The following is a 20,963-nucleotide window of genomic DNA, read 5'->3' as shown; positions in this document are numbered from 1 at the left end:
AGAAACCCCATCATCATACTAATCCAACCCTGGAGATAGAAATATTGTTTAAATATTGTTCCCCAAGCACATGGAGTGGGATATTAACCCAAGGCTTTGGCCTGAAACGTTGATTCTCCTGCTCCTTGGATGTTGCCTGACCTGCTGTGCTTCTCCAGTGCCACACTCTCGACTCATTATCCCAGTCCACAATCACTATTGTACAACTGGTTCAAAGTAAAGTTTCAAAACTGAAACTGCTAAAAACTGAGAAGTGAGAAATACCCATGCACTGCTGGAGAACATGTCGTTGCTGGTCCTGATATCAGCATGATGAGCTCTGCTGTTGCTGCTCTTTTTGGATATTGAAGCCTGTCGATCTTCCTTCTGGTGAACACTGTGTTGCATGCTGCCTGAATTGTCGCTTGACACTGAAGAACTTTGGGAGGTTGTCTTGCTTCCTGACAAACTTGTAGAAATTGACCTGTATGAGGAGCTCTTGGCCCAAGTTTGGTTTTCCATTCTTCTCTGTAAATGAGATGCTACTTTTAGAACTAGGACAAATATTTGTGACATGAAATCAGTAGAAACTGAGTGTTTGAAGGACATTTGAAATCTTTCAGCAGGTTTGCACCACAGGGGTGAGCGAGAACAATTGGCTCACTTCTCTAATTAAATTGAATTAGATTGAAATTGCTTTCAGTTTATCATATGACCATTAGGCACAGGAGCTGAAGTAGGCCATTCAGCTCCACCATTCAATGAGATTATGGTTGATCAGATCATCCTCAACTCTCCTGCCTTTTCCTTATAACCCTTGATTCCCTTCCAAATTAAAAACCTGTCTGTCTCAGCCTTGAATATAGTTAATAACCATCCCTTGACAGCCCTCTGCAGTACAGAATTCCACAGATTCACCACTCATTAATAGAAGAAATTTCACTTCATCTCTGTCGATGATAATGGTGAGCTTGAAACTCATTCACATATAATCTGCATCTTTTCCCTCCGGATACTGAGACTATGCTCTCATTATATGATCCAGAAAGAAAATTTCCATTTCCCTTTATACCACACCTTTTTTTTGTACAATCCACAAAGGATATTTTCAAGTTTTGACAAAGATTCCTTTACCATTCTCACTCCGTGAAACTACACCACAAAGATATTATTTGCTTTAAAGAGACACAAAATGCTGAATGCAAGAAAGCAATGTCAGAAGGGGGACAACAATTTATACAACAAGAGATTGCTGATTGCCTGGACCATGGCAGGCATGGAGATACACTGAGGACTGTGAACTGTCAATCTTAGTTAATTGATTAATCTCTAAGTTTAATCAGTTTAGCAGGATGGACAGTTAACAGTCCCTACAGCCAGCTATGGTCAAAGTAATCATCAACAACCACATCTCATGCTGCAAAAATTGTTGTTTTTTTTAATTTTGGTTTCTTGCATTCTAGCCCTGATGAATACAAATGCAAAGTTTCCATTCTATGTCTTTGTTTTAGCAATATTTAAGTTCTGTTCTACCAAGCCTCTATGATTCATTGAGTATAAAACACATTAGGTCAAGAAAACCTTTATAGAAATGTAATTTTTTGTTTGTAAGATTGCAAAAACAATTTAAGACTTTTCTAAACATATTAAAGAATATGACAGGTTGACCTTTGTGTGGGATGTGCCTATCAGGACTGTATGTGGATGGACTCTTTCAGGGAGCAGCTCTTCTCCCTCCAGAAACCGAACCATTTTGGCACTTGCTTTGGGACCTGTCTGTACTTCCAGCCGCAACCTTGTGATTCTTGTCTCTGACTGTACTGGAAAACAAAAGAAGGAGTTTTGTTATAAATTGTGTAGCTCTGTACATTGAACAGTGCAGGAGCCCTTGTCAAGTCAAATGGAGAGAAACTGCAGAAAGCTGCAACACAAAGGGGCTTGAGGGGAAATTGTTCACAAAACACAGAAAGCCAACATACAGGGGCAGCAGGTAATTGGGAATACGAGTGGAATGTTAGCCTTTATTTTGAAAGAGTAGGGACATCTTTCTACAACTGTACAAGGTGTTTGTGAGACCACATCCGGAGCACTGTGAGCAGTCTTAGTCCCCTTATTCATTTCACTGGAGGCAGATCAGAAAAGATTCATTAGGATGATTCCCAGTATGGAGAGATTGTCTTATGAATAAAGATTAAACAGGTTGGGACTCTACTCATTGGAGTTTAGAATAATGAGAGGTGATCTCATTGAAACATCTCAGATTCTTAAGGGTCAATGCTGAGAGGATGTTTCCCCTCATGGGAGAGTCTAGGACCAAAGGAGCACAGTCTCAGAATAAAGGGGAACCAATTTCAGACCGAGATGAGGAGGAATTTCTTCTCTCAAAGGGTTGTGAGTCTTTGGAACTCCTTGCCACAGAGAGCTGCACTGGCAAAGTCCTTATGTATATTTAAAGCTGACATAGATAGATTCTTGAGGGATCTTGGGAAGACCATAACTCCCTGAAAGTGGCCACATAAGTAGACAGTTGGTAAATAAGGTGTATGGCATGCTTGCCTTTATTGGTCGGGGAATTGAGTTCAAGAGTCAGGATGACATGTGGCAGCTTTATAAGACTTTGGTTATGCTATACTTAGAATATTGTGTTCGATTCTGGTCGCCATATTACAGGAAAGATGTGGAGGCTTTGGAGAGGATGCAGAAAGGGCTTACCAGGATGCTGCCTGGATTAGAGGGCATGAGCTGTAAGGAGAGGCTAGAGAAACTCGGGTTGTTTTCTCTGAAGTTATGGTTGTTGGAAGAACTCCGGATTAGAATTGATGATCTGGAATCTGAGCTTCAAACACTGTGGCATATCCAGGAGGGAGAGAATTACTTTGTTTCAGGAGGCAGTTACACCTGGTAGATTAAGTAATTCAAATTCAGTTAGTGATCAGGGACAACAGGGTGTGAGGTAAGTGAGGCAGGTAGGGGGATTCTGAATTCAGGAGTGCAGGAGCCTCAGCCCTTGACCTTGAGCAACAGGTACAAGATTTTTGCTCCCTGTACGGATGAGGAAAAGAGCTGTGGACAGGATGAGCCAGCTGACCACGGCACCATGGTGCAGAAGGCCATTCAAGAGGGGGGAGCAAAAAGACAAGTAGTTGTTATAGGGGATTCTATAATTAGAGGGACGGATAGTATCCTATGCAAGCCGGATCGGGAGTCTAGCATGGTGTGTTGCCTGCCCGGTGCCAGGGTGCGGGACATCTCCGACCAGCTTGAAAGGATATTGGAGCAGGAGGGGGAGAATCCAGTTGTTGTGGTCCACGTTGGGACTAACAACATAGGCAAAGCTAGGGTGGAGGACCTGTTTGGGGATTATCAAGCACTAGGAAGGAAATTGAAGAACAGATCCTCAAGGGTCATAATCTCTGGATTACTGTCCGAGCCACGTGCCAATTGGCACAAGATTAAGAAAGTTAGAGAAGTTAACATGTGGCTAAGGGATTAGTGTGAGAAAGAGAGATTCCATTTCTTCCGACATTAGCAGTTTTGGATCCAGAGGGATCTGTACCAATAGGACGGTCTCCACCTGAACCCATCTGGAACCAGTGTTCTGGCGAAAAGGATAAATAGGGTGGTCACTATTGTGAGTCGGGGGAAGGGAAAGGGAAAGCCACAGGGAGGATGGAGGGCTTTTGCCTGAAACATCGATTTTGCTGCTCGTCGGATGCTGCCTGAATTGCTGTGCTCTTCCAGCACCACTGATCCAGAACAGGGCGTATGGAGTCAAGTGGAAAGATAAGCAGCAGGTTAGCATGTGTGCAGGGTTTCAGTTCAAGGCAGACTAGGAATGAAGCAAAAAGGAAGGATAACTTAGGACATATTACTACAGAAGTTGGAAATCATGAGGATAAGAAAATTAGCATTAAGGCATTTTATCTGAATGCTCATAATATTCGTAACTAAGTTGATAAATTAATGGCATAAATCATCGTGAATGATTATGGTGTGATAGGCATTACAGAGACGTTGTTGCAAAAGTTCAGGACTGGGAGAAAGGGCATTCATGGAATACTTACAGGATGGCTTTTTGGAACAGCTTGTGATGGATCCCACAAGGGAGCAGGCTATTCTGGACTTAGTGCTATGTAATGAGCTAGACTTTATAAAGATCTTATAGTAAGGGAAAATTTAGGAGGCAGCGATGGTAATATGGTAGAGTTCAGACTGCAGTTTGAAAGAGAGAAGGCAAAATCAGATGTTATGGTGTTACAGTTAAATAAAGGTAATTATGGGGCAAGAGTGAGGAACTGATGAAAATGACTGGAAGCAGAGTTTAGCAGGGAAGACAGTAGAGCAACAATGGCAGGAGTTTCTGGGTGTAATTGAGGACACAGTACAGAGGTTCATCCCAAAGAAAAGAAAGGTAATCTGGGGGGTATTAGACAGGAAAGAAAGTCAGGAAATGTATCAGAGAAAGAGAGAGCCTATAAAGTGGCCAAGCGCACTGGGAAATCAGAAGATTGGGAAGAGGATAACACAAACAGAGGATAACAAAGAGAGAAATAAGGAAGGAGACGATCAAATATGAAGGTAAGCTAGCCAGTAATATTAAAAATTATAGAACAAAGAACGAAGAAAATTTACAGCTCAGAAACTGGCCCTTCAGCCCTCCAAACCTGAGCCGATCCAAATGTACTGTCTAAACCTGTTGCCCAATTCCTAAGCATCTATATCCCTCTGTTCCCCACCTACTCATGCATCTGTCCAGACGTATCTTAAATGCATCTACCGTGCCTGCCTCTACCACCTCTGCTGGCAACACGTTCCAGATGCCCACCACCCTCTGTGTGAAGTACTTACCACGTGTATCCCCCTTAAACTTTCCACCTCTCACTTTGTAAGTATGATCTCTCATTGAATCCTTCACCCTGGGAAAAAGCTTGTCTCTATCCACCCTGTCTATATCCTTCATGATTTTTAAACCTCAATCAGGTCCCCCCTCAATCTCCTTTTTTCTAGTGAAAATAATCCTAACCTACTCAACCTCTCTTCATAGCTAGCACCTTCCATACCAGGCAACATCCTCGTAATCCTTCTCTGCACCCTCTCCAAAGCGTCCACCTCCTATTGGTAATGTGGTGACCAGAACTGTACACAGTATTCTAAATGTGGCTGAACCAACATCTTGTCCAATTTTAACATGACTTGCCAGCTCTTATACTCAATACCTCGTCCAATGAAGACAAGCATACTATATGCCTTCTTGACCACTCTATCCACCTGTGCAGCAACCTTCAGGGTACAATGAACCTTCTCTCCCAGATCTCTCTTCCCATCAACTTTTCCAAAAACTCTTCCATTCATTGTATAATCTACTCTAGAATTAGACTTGCCTAAATGCATCACCTCACATTTGTCTGGATTGAAAGCCATCTGCTAATTTTCCGCCCAACTCTCCAGTCTATGTATGCCCTCCTGTATTCTCTGACAGTCCCTTATGCTTTCTGCCACTCCACCAATCTTTGTGTCATCTGTAAACTTGCTGATCATACCAACAGTGCTCTCTTCCAGATCAGTTATGTATATCACCAACAACAGTGGCCTGAGCACTGACCCCTGTGGAACACCACTGGTCATTTTTCTCCATTTTGAGAAACTCCCTTCAACTACTACTCTCTGTCTCCTGTTGCTCAACCAGTTCTTTATCCACCTGCTAGAACACCCTGCACACCATGCGACTTAACTTTCTCCATTAGTCTTCAATGAGGAACGTTATCAAAAGCCTTACTAAAGTCCATGTATATGGCATCAACAGCCCTTCCTTCATCTAACAACTTGGTCACTTCCTCGAAGAACTCTATCAAGTTGGTAAGGCACTATCTCCCCCGCACAAAACCATGTTGCCCATCATTGATAAACTCATTCCTTTCCAAATATAAATAGATCCTTTCTCTCAGTACCCTCTCCAGCAACTTCCCCACCACTGACGTCAGGCTCAATGGTCTGTAGTTACCTGGAATATCCCTACTACCCGTCTTGTACAGGGGGACAACATGAGCAACATTCCAGTCCTTTGGCACCTCACCTGTATTTAAGGATGCCACAAAGATTTCCGTCAGGGCCCCAGCTATTTCCTCTCTCGCCTCCCTCAGCAACCTGGGATAGATCCCAGTGGTCCTGGGGATTTTTCCACTTTAATAACCTCTAGAATACCCAGCACATCTTCCTTACTTATGCCAACGTGATCCAGACTAATCAAACTTCTATCTCTAATCTCAAGATTCATCATGTTCCTCTCTCCAGTGAACACTAATGCAAAGTAATCATTCAGAATCTCACCCATTCTCTCAGGTTCGACACACAGCTTTCCTTCATTATCCTTTAGTGGACCAATCCTTTCTCTAGTTACCCACTTGCTTCTTACATAAGAATAAAATGATTTGGGATTTTCCTTAATTCTGCTCGCTAAAGCTATTTCATGACTCCTTTTAGCCCGCTTGATTCCTTGTTTAAGACTTGTCCTACTCTTCCGATTTTCCTCCAGGAAAATGTTCTTAGCTGCCTAGACCTTATGTCCGCTTCCCTTTTCCTCTTGGCTAGTCGTACAATGTCTCCTGTCATCCACGGTTCACGAATCTTGCCCTTCCTATCCTTTGCCTTCAACGGGACATGCCTATCCTGCTCTATCTTTAACCTACCTTTGAAAGCCTCCCACATATCAAATGAGGACTTCCCTTCAAACAGCAGTATCCAATCCACACTTCCCAGCTCCTGCCTAATTTTGATATAATTGGCCTTGGCCCAGTTTAGTACTCTTCCCTTAGGACCACTCTCTTCTTTATCTACGAGTATTCTAAAACTTGCAGAATTGTGGTCACTGTTCCCAAAGAAATCCCCCACCGCAACTTCTACCACCTGTCCTGGCTCGTTCCCCAGTACCAGGTCTAATATGGCCCCTTCCCTCGTCAGATTATTGACATACTGCTCTAGAAAACTCTCCTAGACGCTTCTTACAAATCCTACCCCATCCAGACCTCTGACGCTAAGTGTATCCCAGTCAATGTTGGGAAAATTAAAATCTCCCATCACCACTACCCTATTGTCTCTGCATCTATTCATATAAGTAAAAGTTTCTTTCAATACATTTGAAACAAACGAGAGGCAAAAGTAGAAATTGGGCTCTTCCAAATTGATGCAGGAAGGCTAGTGATGGGAGATAAGGAAATAGCTGAAGAACTTAATCAATACTTTGCGTCAGTCTTCACAGTGGAAGACATGAGTAATATTCCAACAATTAAGGAGAGTCAGTGGGCAGAGTTGAGTATGGTGGCATTACAAAAGAGAAAATGCGAGAAAAGCTAACAAGTCTAAAAATTGATAAATCTCCTGGCCCTGATGGGTTACATCCTAGAGTTCTGAGGGAGATGGCTGAGGAAATAGCGGAGGGGTTGGTTGTAATCTTTCAAAAATCACTGGAGTCAGGGAAAGACCCAGATGATTGGAAAATCGCTGTTGTGACCCCCTTGTTCTAGAAAGGATCAAGACAAAATTATGGGCCAATTAGCCTAACCTCGAATGTAGGTAAAATTCTAGAATCCATTGTTAAGGATGAGATTTCTAAATTTTGGAAGTGCAGGGTCGGATTTAGTAAGGGGAGATTGTGCCTGACAAACCTGTTAGAACGCTTTGAAGAGATAATATGTAGGTTAGGCCAGGGATTCCAGTGGATGTTATCTATCTAGGCTTCCAAAAGGCCTTTGATAAGGTGCCTCACAAGAGGCTGCTGAGTACAGGGAGGCCCCATGGTGTTCGAGGTGAGCCATTGGCATGGATTACGGATTGGACGTCTGACAGAAAGCAGAGAGTTGGGTAAAAGGTACTTGTTTTGAATGGCAAGTGGGGTCCCGCAGGGTTCAGTGTTGGAGCCCCAGCTGTTCTCTTCATATATAAATGATCTGGATGTGGGGACTGGGACATTCTGGCAAAGTTCGCTGATGATACAAAGTTAGGTGAACAGGCAGTTAGTTCTGAGGAGCTGGGGAGGCTGCTGAAAGATTTAGACAGTTTAGGAGAGTGGTCCAAGAAATGGCTGATGAAATTCAATGAGAGCAAATGCGAGGTCTTGCACTTTGGAAAAAAGAATACAGGCATGGACTATTTTCTAAACAGTGAGAAAATTCTTAATGCCAAAGTACAAAAGGATCTGGGAGTGCTAGTCCACGATTCTCTAAAGGTTGACTTGAAGGTTGAGTGCGTGGTTAAGAAAGCAAATGTAATGGTGTAATTTATCTCGAGGGTTGGAATATAAAAGTAGCGATGTGCTACTGAGACTTTATAAAGTTCTAGTTAGGCCCCAGTTGGAGTGCTGTGTCCAATTTTGGGCCCCACACCTCAGGAAGGACATACTAGCACTGGAGTGGGTCCAGCGGAAATTCACACGGACGGTCCCTGGAATGGTAAGTCTAACAAATGATCTTGGGATTGTATTCATTAGAGTTTAGAAGATTGAGGGGAAATCTAATAGAAATTTACAAGTTAGTGCATGGTTTAGAAAGGGTGGACACTAGGAATTTGTTTCTGTTTGGAGGGAAGACTTGGACCCATGGGCACAGCCTTATAATTAGAGGGGGCCAATTTAGAATGGAAATGAGGAGACATCTCTTCAGCCAGAGAGTGGTGGGCCTGTGGAATTAATTGCCATGGAGCGCAGTGGAGGCCAGGACATTAAATGTCTTCAAGGCAGAGATTGATAAATTCTTGATCTCGCGAGAGCTACGGGGAGAGTGCAGGTAAGTGGTGTTGAAATGCCCATCAGCCATGATTAAATGGCAGAGTGGACTCGATGGGCCGAGTGGCCATACTTCCACTCCTATGTCTTATGGTCTTACGGAACAGCAAAGGCTGAGGCAAGACTTGATAGAAGTTTATAAAATTATAAGACACCAAAAGTAAGGTTGATGGTCAGAGTTAAACTGTATAAATCAAGTGGCATACATTTAAGGTGAGGGTGGAAAGTTCAAAGGAGATGTGAGGGGCAGGTTTTTCTTTACACAGAGAGTGGTAGGAGTGTGGAATGTGCTGCCTGGGGTGGTGGCGGAGGCAGATACAATAGGAGTGTTTAAGAGACTTTTAGATAATCTCATGAATATACAAGGAATGGAGGGATATGGAGCAAGGACAGGGCAGAAGGGACTAGCTTAATTTGGCATCATGTTCAGCATAACATTGTGGGCTGAAAGGCCTGTTCCTGTGTTCTTTGTGTTTGATCAGTCAGGCAATGATGGTTATGAGAAGAAGGCAGGAAAGTGGACATGCGACTGCCAGAGTATGATGATCCTGTGAACAGGCTTGATGGGCCAAATAGCCTACTCCTGTTCCTATTACTTACAGTCTATTAAGTCTGTACCTGGTCTGATTACAATTCTGGCTTTGTGCTCTCCCATCAGCCTGTACAGCGGACCATGACGGATGTAAACAGCACTAGCTGACTTTGCGTCCAGACACACATCAAAGCCAAATGTTGTCATTCTCGCACAAGTGTTGCTCACTGAGGGCCTTGGGGCTCGTCGGTGTGTTTGATCGTGACACTCATCTTCATCAGCTATAATTCCTGAACAAACCTCTAACTGTGGAGAAGGAAACAAACAAGGAACAATTTGTTTGTGAGCATGCATAAGTTTAATTGAGTTGCCTCATGATTTTACATTTGACATTTGCAAATAAAAGCACTTCATTGAGACAGTGACTCCATTCCAAGGTATTTCATTGACTATGGAACATACTTGCTAAATCCGAAAGTCAGGAGAAGTTATTGTACTAATACAGTAGTTTCTTTATTTGTGTCCATCAACCAGTAACAAGATAAGAACCATAGGATCAGGAATAGGCAATTAAGACCATAAGGAATAGGAGGAAGTCATTCAGGCCATCAGTAGTCCACAGAGAGCGGCGGGCGCTGGGCGGAAATTCAGACGGAGCGCAAAGCCGGTCGGGAAGGTAAGTGATTACTATTAGAGTGGGTGTGTTCTAAACCCCAGGTCCTACAAAGTAGGGTCTCCCTCCCTCCCTCCTCCTCTAACCTTAATTAAGAGTCCACAGACGTGCCACAAAAAGAGGGTCTAAGGAAGTTTATATCGAAGAGTGAGGCTTCAGCTCAGGACTCTTTGACAAGGAGGTTGAGTGAAGTGATTACGCCACAGTTGAAGAGGGTGAAGACATGACTGCCCAGCTGGTTCAGTGTGCTACGTGCTTGATGTGGGAGGTCAACGACTCTGGTGTGTCTGGCTCGTATATGTGTGGAAAATGTGTGCACATTCAGCTATTGACTGAGCATATTGCAGCGCTGATGAAAGAACTCGAAGACCTTAGGCTCATCCGAGAGAACGAGATCTTTCTGGACAAGACCTTCAGCGATGTTATTACACCAATCATGCCAGAAGAGAGCAGAAGAGAGCAAATGATGAGGAAGGCAGAGAGGAGACCGGTGCAAGAGACCCCGGGAGAAGTACCTGTCAGGAACAAGTTGAAGCTTTTGGAAGCGGAGACTGATGACACTGCCAGTTCGCAAGGCGGCCAAGTTTGTCAATCTAAAGTTGCCGCAGAGGCAGAGCGGAAGAGTCGGACATCGCACAGAGCCGTGGTAATAGGGGACTCCATCGTGAGAGGAACTGACCGGGGTTTTTGTGGCAGAAGACGGGATTTAAGGATGGTGTGTTGCCTTCCTGGTGCTAGAGTGAAAGACATCGCGGACAGAGTGCAGGAAATCCTCAAGGGTGAGGGTGAAGAGCCAGAGGTGGTGGTACATGTCGGCACAAAGGATGTCGGTAAGAAGAGGAGGAACATACTACAGCGAGACTTCGGAGAACTAGGAAGAAGGCTGAAAAGCAGGACGTCCAAGGTGGTTATCTCCGGTTTGCTTCCAGTTCCTCGGGCTAGTGTGGCCAAAAACAGGGAGATAATGGACTTGAACATGTGGTTGGGGAACTGGTGCAGGAAGCAAAGGATTTAAGTTCTTGGATCACTGGGGTATATTTTGTGGTAAACATAAATTCTACAAGAGAGACGGCTTGCACCTTAATAGGTTAGGGACCAGCATTCTGGCAGGCAGGTTTTCTACTGCAACACGCTAGATTTAAACTAAGTAGCGGGGGGGAGGGGACAAGCTGGATGTTTAAACAGAAAATTGAAGGGAAAGTTAGAACAAGAGAAGTCAAGAAAGACAACTGTATTAATGAGGCAGAAAACTCGGAAAGGCATCATGCTGTAAGGTTGAGTGAAATAAGGGTTGATGGGAAGGGTGAGAGCAGTAACAAATTAAAAATACTATACATGAATGCACGAAGCATTAGACATAAGATGGATGAGCTTGAGGCTCTTTTGGAAATTGGCAGATACGATATTGTGGGGATAACTGAGACGTGGCTTCAAGTGGACAGGGCCTGGGAAATGAATATTCAAGGATACACGTGTTATCGTAAGGACAGACTGACGGGCAGAGGGGGTGGGGTGGCCTTGTTAGTAAGGGATGATATTCAGTCCCTTGCGCAGGGGGACCTAGAGTCAGGAGATGTAGAGTCAGTGTGGATAGAGCTTCGAAATACCAAGGGTAAAAAGACCCTCTTGGGAGTCATCTACAGGTCCCCAAACAGTAGTCTGGATGTCGGATGTAAGTTAAATCAGGAGCTGAAATTGGCCTGTCACAAAGATGTCACTACAGTTGTTATGGGGGATTTTAACATGCAGGTAGACTGGGAGAATCAGGATGGTATTGGGCCACAAGAAAGAGACTTTGTGGAGTGCCTCAGAGATGGATTCTTAGAGCAGCTGGTGCTGGAGCCGACCAGGGAGAAGGCAATTCTGGATCTGGTATTGTGTAACGAACCAGAATTGGTCAGAGACCTCGAAGTGAAGGAGCCATTGGGAAGTAGTGACCATAATACAATAAGCTTCAATCTGCAATTTGAGAGGGAGAGGGTACAGTCGGAAGTGACAGTACTTCTGTTGAATAAAGGGAATTATGGAGCTACGAGGGAGGAGCTGGCCAAAGTTCAATGGTGCAATACCTTAGCAGGGATGACCGTGGAGGAACAATGGCAGAATTTTCTGTGTATAATGCAGAAGTTGCAGGATCAGTTCATTCCTAAAAGGAAGAAAGATCCCAGGAGGAGGCATGGGCGGCCGTGGCTGATGAGGGAAATAAAGAAACATATAAAGTTAAAAGAGAAAAAGTATAACATAGCTAAGATAAGTGGGAAAACTGAGGACTGGGAAGCTTTTAAAGAGCAACAGAGGATTACTAAGAAGGAAATACGCAGAGGAAAAATGAGGTACGAAGGTAAACTGGCCAAGAATATTAAGGAGAATAGTAAAAGCTTTTTTAGGTATGTGCAAGGCAAAAAAATGGTTAGAACAAAAATTGGGCCCTTGAAGACAGAAACAGGGGAACATATTACTAGGAACAAAGAAATGGCAGAGGAATTAAATGGGTACTTCAGATCTGTGTTCACTTGGGAAGACACAAGCAATCTCCCTGAGGTAACAGTGGCTGAAGGACCTGAACTTAAGGGAATTTATATTTGCCAGGATTTGGTGTTGGAGAAGCAATTAGGTCTGAAGGCTGATAAGTCTCCGGGGCCTGATGGTCTGCATCCCAGGGTACTGAAGGAGGTGGCTCGGGAAATCGTGGATGCGTTGGTGATTATTTTCCAGAGTTCAATAGATTCGGGGTTGGTTCCTGAGGATTGGAGGGTGGCTAATGTTATACCACTTTTTAAGAAAGGTGGGCGAGAGAAAGCAGGTAATTATAGACCAGTTAGTCCCACCTCAGTGGTGGGAAAGATGCTGGAGTCTATTATAAAGGATGAAATTACTTCATATCTGGATAGTAGTAACAGGATTGGACAGAGTCAGCATGGATTTATGAAGGGGAAATCATGCTTGACTAATCTTCTTGAATTTTTTGAGGATGTAACTATGAAGTTGGACGAGGGAAATCCAGTAGATGTAGTGTACCTGGACTTTCAGAAAGCTTTTGATAAAGTCCCACACAGGAGATTAGTGAGTAAAATTAGGGTGCATGGTATTGGGGGCAAAGTACTAGATTGGATTGAAAATTGGTTGGCTAATAGGAAACAAAGGGTAGTGATAAACGGCTCCATTTCGGAATGGCAGGAAGTGACCAGTGGGGTACCGCAGGGATCCGTGCTGGGACCACAGCTTTTTACAATATATGTTAATGATATAGAAGATGGTATCAGCAATAACATTAGCAAATTTGCTGATGATACAAAGCTGGGTGGCAGGGTGAAAAGTGATGAGGATGTTAGGAGATTACAGGGTAACCTGGACAAGTTAGGTGAGTGGGCAGATGCATGGCAGATGCAGTTTAATGTGGATAAATGTATGGTTATCCACTTTGGTAGCAAGAACAGGAAGGCAGACTACTACCTCAATGGAATCAATTTATGGAAAGGGGCAGTACAGAGAGATCTGGGTGTTCTTGTACACCAGTCAATGAAGGCAAGCATGCAGGTACAGCAGGTAGTGAAGAAGGCTAATAGCATGCTAGCCTTCATAACAAGAGGAATTGAGTATAGAAGCAAAGAGGTGCTTCTGCAGCTGTACAGGGCCCTGGTGAGACCACACCTGGAGTACTGTGTGCAGTTCTGGTCTCCAAATTTGAGAAAAGACATTCTGGCTATTGAGGGAGTGCAGCGTAGGTTCACAAGGCCAATTCCTGGAATGGCAGGATTACCTTACACTGAAAGACTGAAGCGACTGGGCTTGTATACCCTTGAATTTCGAAGATTGAGAGGGGATCTGATTGAGACGTATAAGATTATGAAAGGATTGGACACTCTGGCAGTAGGAAACATATTTCCACTGATGGGTGAGTGCCGAACCAGAGGACACAGCTTAAAAATACGGGGTAGACCATTTAGGACAGAGCTCAGGAGAAACTTCTTCACCCAGAGAGTGGTGGCTGTGTGGAATGCTCTGCCCCAGAGGGCAGTGGAGGCCCACTCTCTGGATTCATTTAAGAAGGAGTTGGATAGAGCTCTCAAAGATAGTGGAATCATGGGTTATGGAGATAAGGCAGGAACAAGACACTGATTAGGAATGATCAGCCATGATTATATTGAATGGCGGTGCAGGCTCGAAGGGCTGAATGGCCTACTCCTGCACCTATTGTCTATTGTCTATTGTCTATAATATCATAACTGATCTTCTGCTTCAGGGTAATTCTCATGCACTATCCTGTATGCTTTGATGTTTTTAATATCTAGGGCTTTCACATTCCTCTGCAGCAGAAAATTCCAAAGATCCATCACTCACCAAGTGAAGAAATTCCTCCTCATCTCAGTACTAAATGGCTTCACCTTAACCTCGAGCCTGTGTGTGTTGGTTTCCCCTTCAGCGACAGGAGAAACCCTTCCTGCATCGACTCTGTCATTCCCTGCATTCATTGAATATGATTGAATGACATCAACTCTCATTCTTCTGAGCTCCTGACAATATAGGTCCAGACCTTGGAGTGCATGTCCACAGGTCCTTGGCAGGACAGGTCCATAAAATTGTAAAGGCAGCATTTGGAATATTGCTGAGGTCCCAAATGGAATTTTCTTCCTCAGTTCTATTCAGTATATCATAGGAAGGGCGTAAGTGCACCGAAGAGCAGGCAAAGCGGATTCATAGAACTGTAGAATCCCTACAGTGTAGAAGCAGGTCCATTGGCCCATTGAATCTATCCATATCCATCCCCTACCCCTGTAACCCTGCATGCCCCATGGATATCCCACTTCGCCTGCACACTGTGGGCAATTTAGCATGGCCAATCCACCCTAACCTGCACATTTTTGGACTTTGGGAGGAAACAGGAGGAAACCCGCACAGACACGGGGAGAATGTGCAAACTCCACACAGACAGTCACCCGAAGCTAGAATCAAACCCAGGTCCATGGAGCTGTGAGGCAGTAGTGCAAACCATTAAGCCACTCTGCTATTGGTAAAAATATTTTCAGGACTTGAAAATTGCGGCAATGAGGAAGCACGGGCTTTGTTCTTCAGAACAGAGGAGGCTCAGGGACGTCCTAACTGTGATGTATAAAATAATGAAAGGTCTACAGAGAGTGAACAGGGAAGACCTGTTTCCTCTAGAAGGGAGGTAAATTACCAGGGTGGTGGCAGAGGGTGGGGGGAGTGGAATCACAAATGTCAGGTGATTAATGGAAAGTTTAGAAGGAATGTGAAAAGAAGCTTTTTCACCAGAAGGTGGTGGGGATTGGAATTCACTTCCCAGTTTGACAATGAAGGCAAAAACCCTCAATTCATACAAAATGTTCCCAGATCTGTAGCAAAACTGCTGTTACCAGTGAGGTGTTGCCTGAAAAGGATTACTCAAACCTTTCGCTTAGGTATTTTACCTTCTGTGACAGACAAAGGGCAGGGAACTGACTCACACTTTAATTAAACTAAGCATTCTTAATCCTTTCAGTAGCAATACTCAATAAAAAACATAATTCATTGTCACATTTACTTTTTTTCATCTAACTTGGTCTGGAAGGCTTTTCTTGAGAAAATCCCTTTGCTCTGCTAACTTATCAGAAAATGTCCTCCATTTCCAGAAAGTTCTCTGGCACTCAGCCATGAGTTGATCAAAGCCTGATCATATTGTTCAATCCCAGCCAATGGAGTTTGCTGGTAATCAACTTTCAAATGTTTACAGCAAGTCGGAGATGTTCTCTGAAGTGCTCTGCAAGTAGGCGATAGGAGGTCATGTGGCTGTACAGGGCATTGGTTAGGCCACTTTTGGAATACTGCATTTAATTCTGGCCTCCTTGCTATAGGAAGGATGTTGTGAAACTTGAAAGGGTTCAGAAAATATCTACAAGGATGTTGCCAGGGTTGGAGCTACAGAGAGAGGCAGAATAGGCTGGGGCTGTTTTCCCTGGAGTGGTGGAGGCTGAGGAGGGGCCTGGACAATCAAGGTATTTTACCCAGGGAGTCCAAAACTAGAAGGCTTTCGTTTAAGATGAGAGGGGAAAAATTTAAAAGGGACCTAAGGACCAACTTTTTCACACAAAGGGTGGTGTGTGCATAGAATGAGCTGCCAGAGGAACTAGTGGATGCTGGTGCTATTACAGCATTTAAAAGGCATCTGGCCGGGCACATGAATAGGAAAGGTTTTGAGGGATATGGGCCAAATGCTGGCAAATGGGAATTTAAAATATCTGGTTGGTGTGGAGGAGTTAGACAGATGGGCGCATTTCCATGCTTTAAAGCTCTATGACTCTATCTTTGTTCCATATTTCTTGTTGCTGAAGAGACACTCCAGCAAATTAATAACACCCTTGGAGGGTTTGGATCTGGTTTAATTTCATAGGATGATAATTGACTTGTGGACTAGTGCAATATCTAAGTAAATAATGAAACCGATTGAAGTCGTTCACTCCTTGGTTGAATTAAACTTCAGTATTGCATCGGCAACCTGTGTTCAGCTTTCAGTCCCCATTGAGGTTGCAGGATGTCTGATTCAGCAAGAGGCCTTTTAGACCATCATGTCTCTACTGGCTCACCAAATTAGGAGTTCAATTCTTGCTGTAAACATGCACATTACAGATTTAATGGCACCCTTCTGGAGCAGGTGGGACCTGAATCCAGATCTTCAGGCCCAGAGGTAGGGACCCTAACACTAACAGAGACCCCAAAGGTAAGGATGCAATATTCCCAGAGGACCACTGTCTCATTAGACGGAGACAACTGAGGGTCAGCACGCTTCAGGACAGGGGAGAGATCGCGAAGGTGGGACCTTTCGTTGTAACCTCAGCTGGTGCAGGAATTGAACCTATGCTGATGGCGTTACTTTACATCATAAAACTGCTGCCCAACCCACTGAGGTATTTGTGTTCCTATGTTGTGAAATAAGATAATGACTCAGTCTTGAGCTGAGAGTGGGGGAACAACTGGCCAGTGTTACAAGCAAGCTTGCAAAAAGGGTACTTTACAGTGATTGTGTCATGGTGGGGAAACATCATCCATGGGCGGCACGGTGGCACAGTGGTTAGCACTGCTGCCTCACAGCGCCAGAGACCCGGGTTCAATTCCCGCCTCAGGCGACTGACTGTGTGGAGTTTGCACATTCTCCCCGTGTCTGTGTGGGTTTACTCCGGGTGCTCCGGTTTCCTCCCACAGTCCAAAGATGTGCAGGTCAGGTGAATTGGCCATGCTAAATTGCCCGTAGTGTTAGGTAAGGGGTAAATGTAGGGGTATGGGTGGGTTGCGCTTCGGCGGGGCGGTGTGGATTTGTTGGGCCGAAGGGCCTGTTTCCACACTGTAATGTAATGTAATGTAATCTAATCTAATAACATTGCGCATGTCACAAAGAATCAGCAAAGAAAATGTATGTGATGAAAATCCTGCATGGATCATGAGCATTTCTTAACCATCGATGTTTGCTGCTGAAAGATATCACACGTGTCTGCAATTAGTCAAACACAATAACATAATGGTGTTATAACCATATTTACGTTGCTAGATTCAAATTGTTTTATCATATTCCTACCTCACAGAAATCATTCTGGAAGGCTAAAAATGTACTCCTCAGCATCTGCAGTCTTTTATAGTCTGATATATTTAATATATATAATTTGCTGTGAAAATGACATATGGCGACTTAAACAATTTTCACTGTATTTCTTTTTTAAAGTACAGGTGACAATAAATTACTATTTTATTCTTTTTTTTCTGAAGAGGTTCCTTGCATGACACAGTTTAGATTAGATTACTTACAGCATGGAAACAGGCCCTTCGGCCCAACAAGTCCATACCGACCCGCTGAAGCGCAACCTACCCAGACCCATTCCCCTACATTTACCCCTGCGCCTAACACTATGGGCAATTTAGCATGGCCAATTCACCTGACTTACACATTTTTTTTGGACTGTGGGAGGAAACCGGAGCACCCAGAGGAAACCCACGCAGACACAGGGAGAATGTGCAAACTCCACACAGTCACCTGAGGTTGGAATATGAACCCGGGTCTCTGGCGCTGTGAGGCAGCAGTGCTAACCACTGTGCCACCGTGCCCCCGTTCTGAGGATGTCAACAGTAGTAGACACCTACCTTCACGTTTGCTTCACATTACTGGATGTAAAACAAAACTTACATCTGTTGGATTGCTCCACGTTGCCTTGAATCTTTGATTTGTGATGCTTGGCTCTTCTGCTTCAGGTAAAATCGGCACTGATTTTGCCGCAGACAAATTCTCAATGTTTCTTGAAACAGCAAATACTTCTGATCTGTGAGTCAATTAGGGCATTGATCAGTTTTTTTTAATTCATCACAGGACATGGACTTCACTGACTAGGTCAGCATTTATTGCTCATCCCTAATTGTACAGAGAACAGTTAAGAATCAACCACATTACTGGGGTCTGGAGTCATAGCAGTGTCCTTCCTTTCAGAATATTAATGAAACAGGTTGATTTTTCGTGACGATCAACAATAGCTTCAAGATAATAGACTCTTAATTCTAGATTTTTACTGGATCCATCATTTGTCATAATAGGATTCAAACCCCCTGATCCTGGAATATGACCTGGGTCTCTGAAGTTGAAAATCACTGAACACCAGGTTATAGTCCAACCGGTTTATTTGGAAGAACTAGCTTTCGGAGTGCTGCTCCTTCATCAAGTGATTAATCAGAGGCAGTGCTTCCAAATAAACCTGTTGGACTATAACCTTGTGTTGTGCGATTTTTAACTTTGCCCACCCCAGTCCAACACTGGCATCTCCAAATCATGGGTCTCTGAAGCAATTGTCTCGTCATAATACCGTAGTCTAGGCCATCATCACAGCAACAATAGAATCACTAAATGATAAAGTATAGAGGATATCTTTTCATCCATGGTCAGAAAAGGATTTACAAGGACGTTGCCAGTTTTGGAGGGTTTGAGCTTTAGACAGAGGCTGAACAGGCTGGGGCTGTTTTCCCTGGAGCATTGGAGGCTGAGGGGTGACCTTATAGAGGTTTATCATGAGGCACATGGATAGGATACATAGACAGGGTCTTTTCGCCAGGGTAGGAGAGGGCAAAACCAGAGGGCATAGGTTTAAGGTGAGAGGGGTAAGATTTAAAAGAGACATAAGGGGCAACTTTCTTATGCAGAGGGTGATGTGTATATGAAGTGAAGTTCCAGAGGAAGTGATGGAGGCTGGTACAATTATAACATTAAAAGGCATCTGGATGGGTATATGTAGTTAGAGAGATATGGGCCGAATGCTGGCAAATGGCACTAGGTTAATTTAGGATACCTGAGCTGAAAAATGTGTTGCTGGAAAAGGGTTCCTGAAGAAGGGCTTATGCCCAAAATGTCAATTCTCCTGCTCCTTTGATGCTGCCTGACCTGCTGCGCTTTTCCAGCAACACACTTTTTAGCTCTGATCTCCAGCATCTGTAGTCCTCACTTTCTCCTGATTTAGATACCTGGTTGGCATGGACAAGTTGGACTGCAGGGTCTGTTTCTGTGCTGTACATCTCTTTGACTTTGTGCTTATTTTGGCTCTTTAAAACAGTTCTCCAATTAGCTCCACTCCCCTGCTCTTTCCTGTAATGTTTACCCATCCAGTATCTATCCAACTCCTACTTTTTGAAAGTTATGATTGAGTTTGCTTCTACCGCCCTTTCCGGCAATGCCTTCTGGATCTGAACGAATGGCTTTGTAAACATTTGAGGCTTCCCTGTATTATCCATGGGTCTTTTGCCTGTCATGTTAACCCCCTATCCTCTGGCTACTGACCCCAGTACAACTACAATCAATTTCTCCATATTTATTAAATTGAACCTTTCCTGACTTCGAACTATAGAACCATTGAAATGACACAGCACAAAAGGGGCCATTCGGACAATCTTGTCCATGCTGACCCAGTAACACACACATGCCCTTTCAACACATGGCCCATAGCCCTGCAGTCTGCAGCACTTAAGGTGCAGATCATGTTTTTTAAAGAGAGTTTAATGTCTCTGCCTCCACTATCAACTCAGGTTGTAAACTCCAGGCACCCACTACCCTCTACATAAAAATATTTTTCCTTACGTCCCCTATAATTCTTCTGCCATTTAGTTTGAATCGATGACCCCCTGGTTTTTGAACTCTCTCCCAAGGGAAACAGGTTCCTCCTGTCTACTCTGTGTGTATCCCTTACAGTTTTGTATGCCTCAATCATGTCAACCCTCAGCCTTTTCTGATCCAAGAAAACAACCCCAATCTCTCCAATCTCTCCGTGTAACTACAATTCCCTTGAACCTCTGATCAAATCATCTCCTTTATACTAAGGAGAATAATCACTACTTATCCAGTCTCTTCAGCTAACTAAACTGGTTCACCCTGGGCCATCCCTTTGTGCTTTCTCTAACAGTCTAATACTTTTTCTGCAATGTGTCACTCACAACTGGCCATAACACATCAATTGGGTCTTAGCCATTGATTTATGACTTTTTAACATATTATGTGAACTCTGCATGCTTTTGCTTATCAGTCCAAGGGTCTCATATGATTTCTTAAAAGTTTTATGCTAGCAATCATAGTCAAGTCACATCTATCAAATCTTGTCATAGCCTTCCCCTTTTCAAGAAAGCAATCCCGCTTCATAATAACATAATTAAACTTGGCAAGGACCCTACTGGGTCATTTTAATGTAACAACAGAAATAAGGACACATAAAGGGTGGAATTTATTGAAAGTGACGATGGTCTCACCCCCTGATGACCCAGCAAGAGTTCCACTGTTCACTCTCCTTTTTTGGGACGTCCAGTGATTTGTATATCAAGAACATTAAGGGGTTGGATGCCTGTCCCTTTACCAAGATCTGTTGACCAACTGGATAAAAGCAAATTACTGCAGATGCTGGAATCTGAAACCAAAAGAGAAAATGCTGGAAAATCTCAGCAGGTCTGGCAGCATCTGTAAGGAGAGAAAAGAGCTGACGTTTCGAGTGTAA

At 43.8% G+C, this 20,963-nt stretch overlaps 1 protein-coding gene across 1 annotated transcript in view; it reads right to left on the bottom strand.

Moving 5' to 3' along the window:
• Nucleotides 1-20,963, bottom strand: part of LOC122554110 (vitellogenin-like) — a 106,611-nt gene that overhangs the window by 28,716 nt on the left and 56,932 nt on the right. Inside the window, exons 20-23 of the mRNA XM_043698608.2 lie at nt 18,131-18,263; nt 9,374-9,593; nt 1,648-1,799; nt 265-507 (exon numbers count right to left, since the gene is read on the bottom strand). Of these exons, the coding sequence (XP_043554543.2) occupies nt 265-507; nt 1,648-1,799; nt 9,374-9,593; nt 18,131-18,263 (748 nt within the window). The remainder of the gene's footprint in view (nt 1-264; nt 508-1,647; nt 1,800-9,373; nt 9,594-18,130; nt 18,264-20,963) is intronic.

This window comes from Chiloscyllium plagiosum, unplaced genomic scaffold (genome assembly GCF_037043375.1).
Source record: "Chiloscyllium plagiosum isolate Xiang-an unplaced genomic scaffold, Cpla_swu_hap1 HiC_scaffold_9, whole genome shotgun sequence".
Taxonomy (NCBI): Eukaryota; Metazoa; Chordata; class Chondrichthyes; order Orectolobiformes; family Hemiscylliidae; genus Chiloscyllium; species Chiloscyllium plagiosum.
Note: the sequence above shows the minus strand (reverse complement) of the source record. Positions and strands in the feature narration are given on the sequence as shown.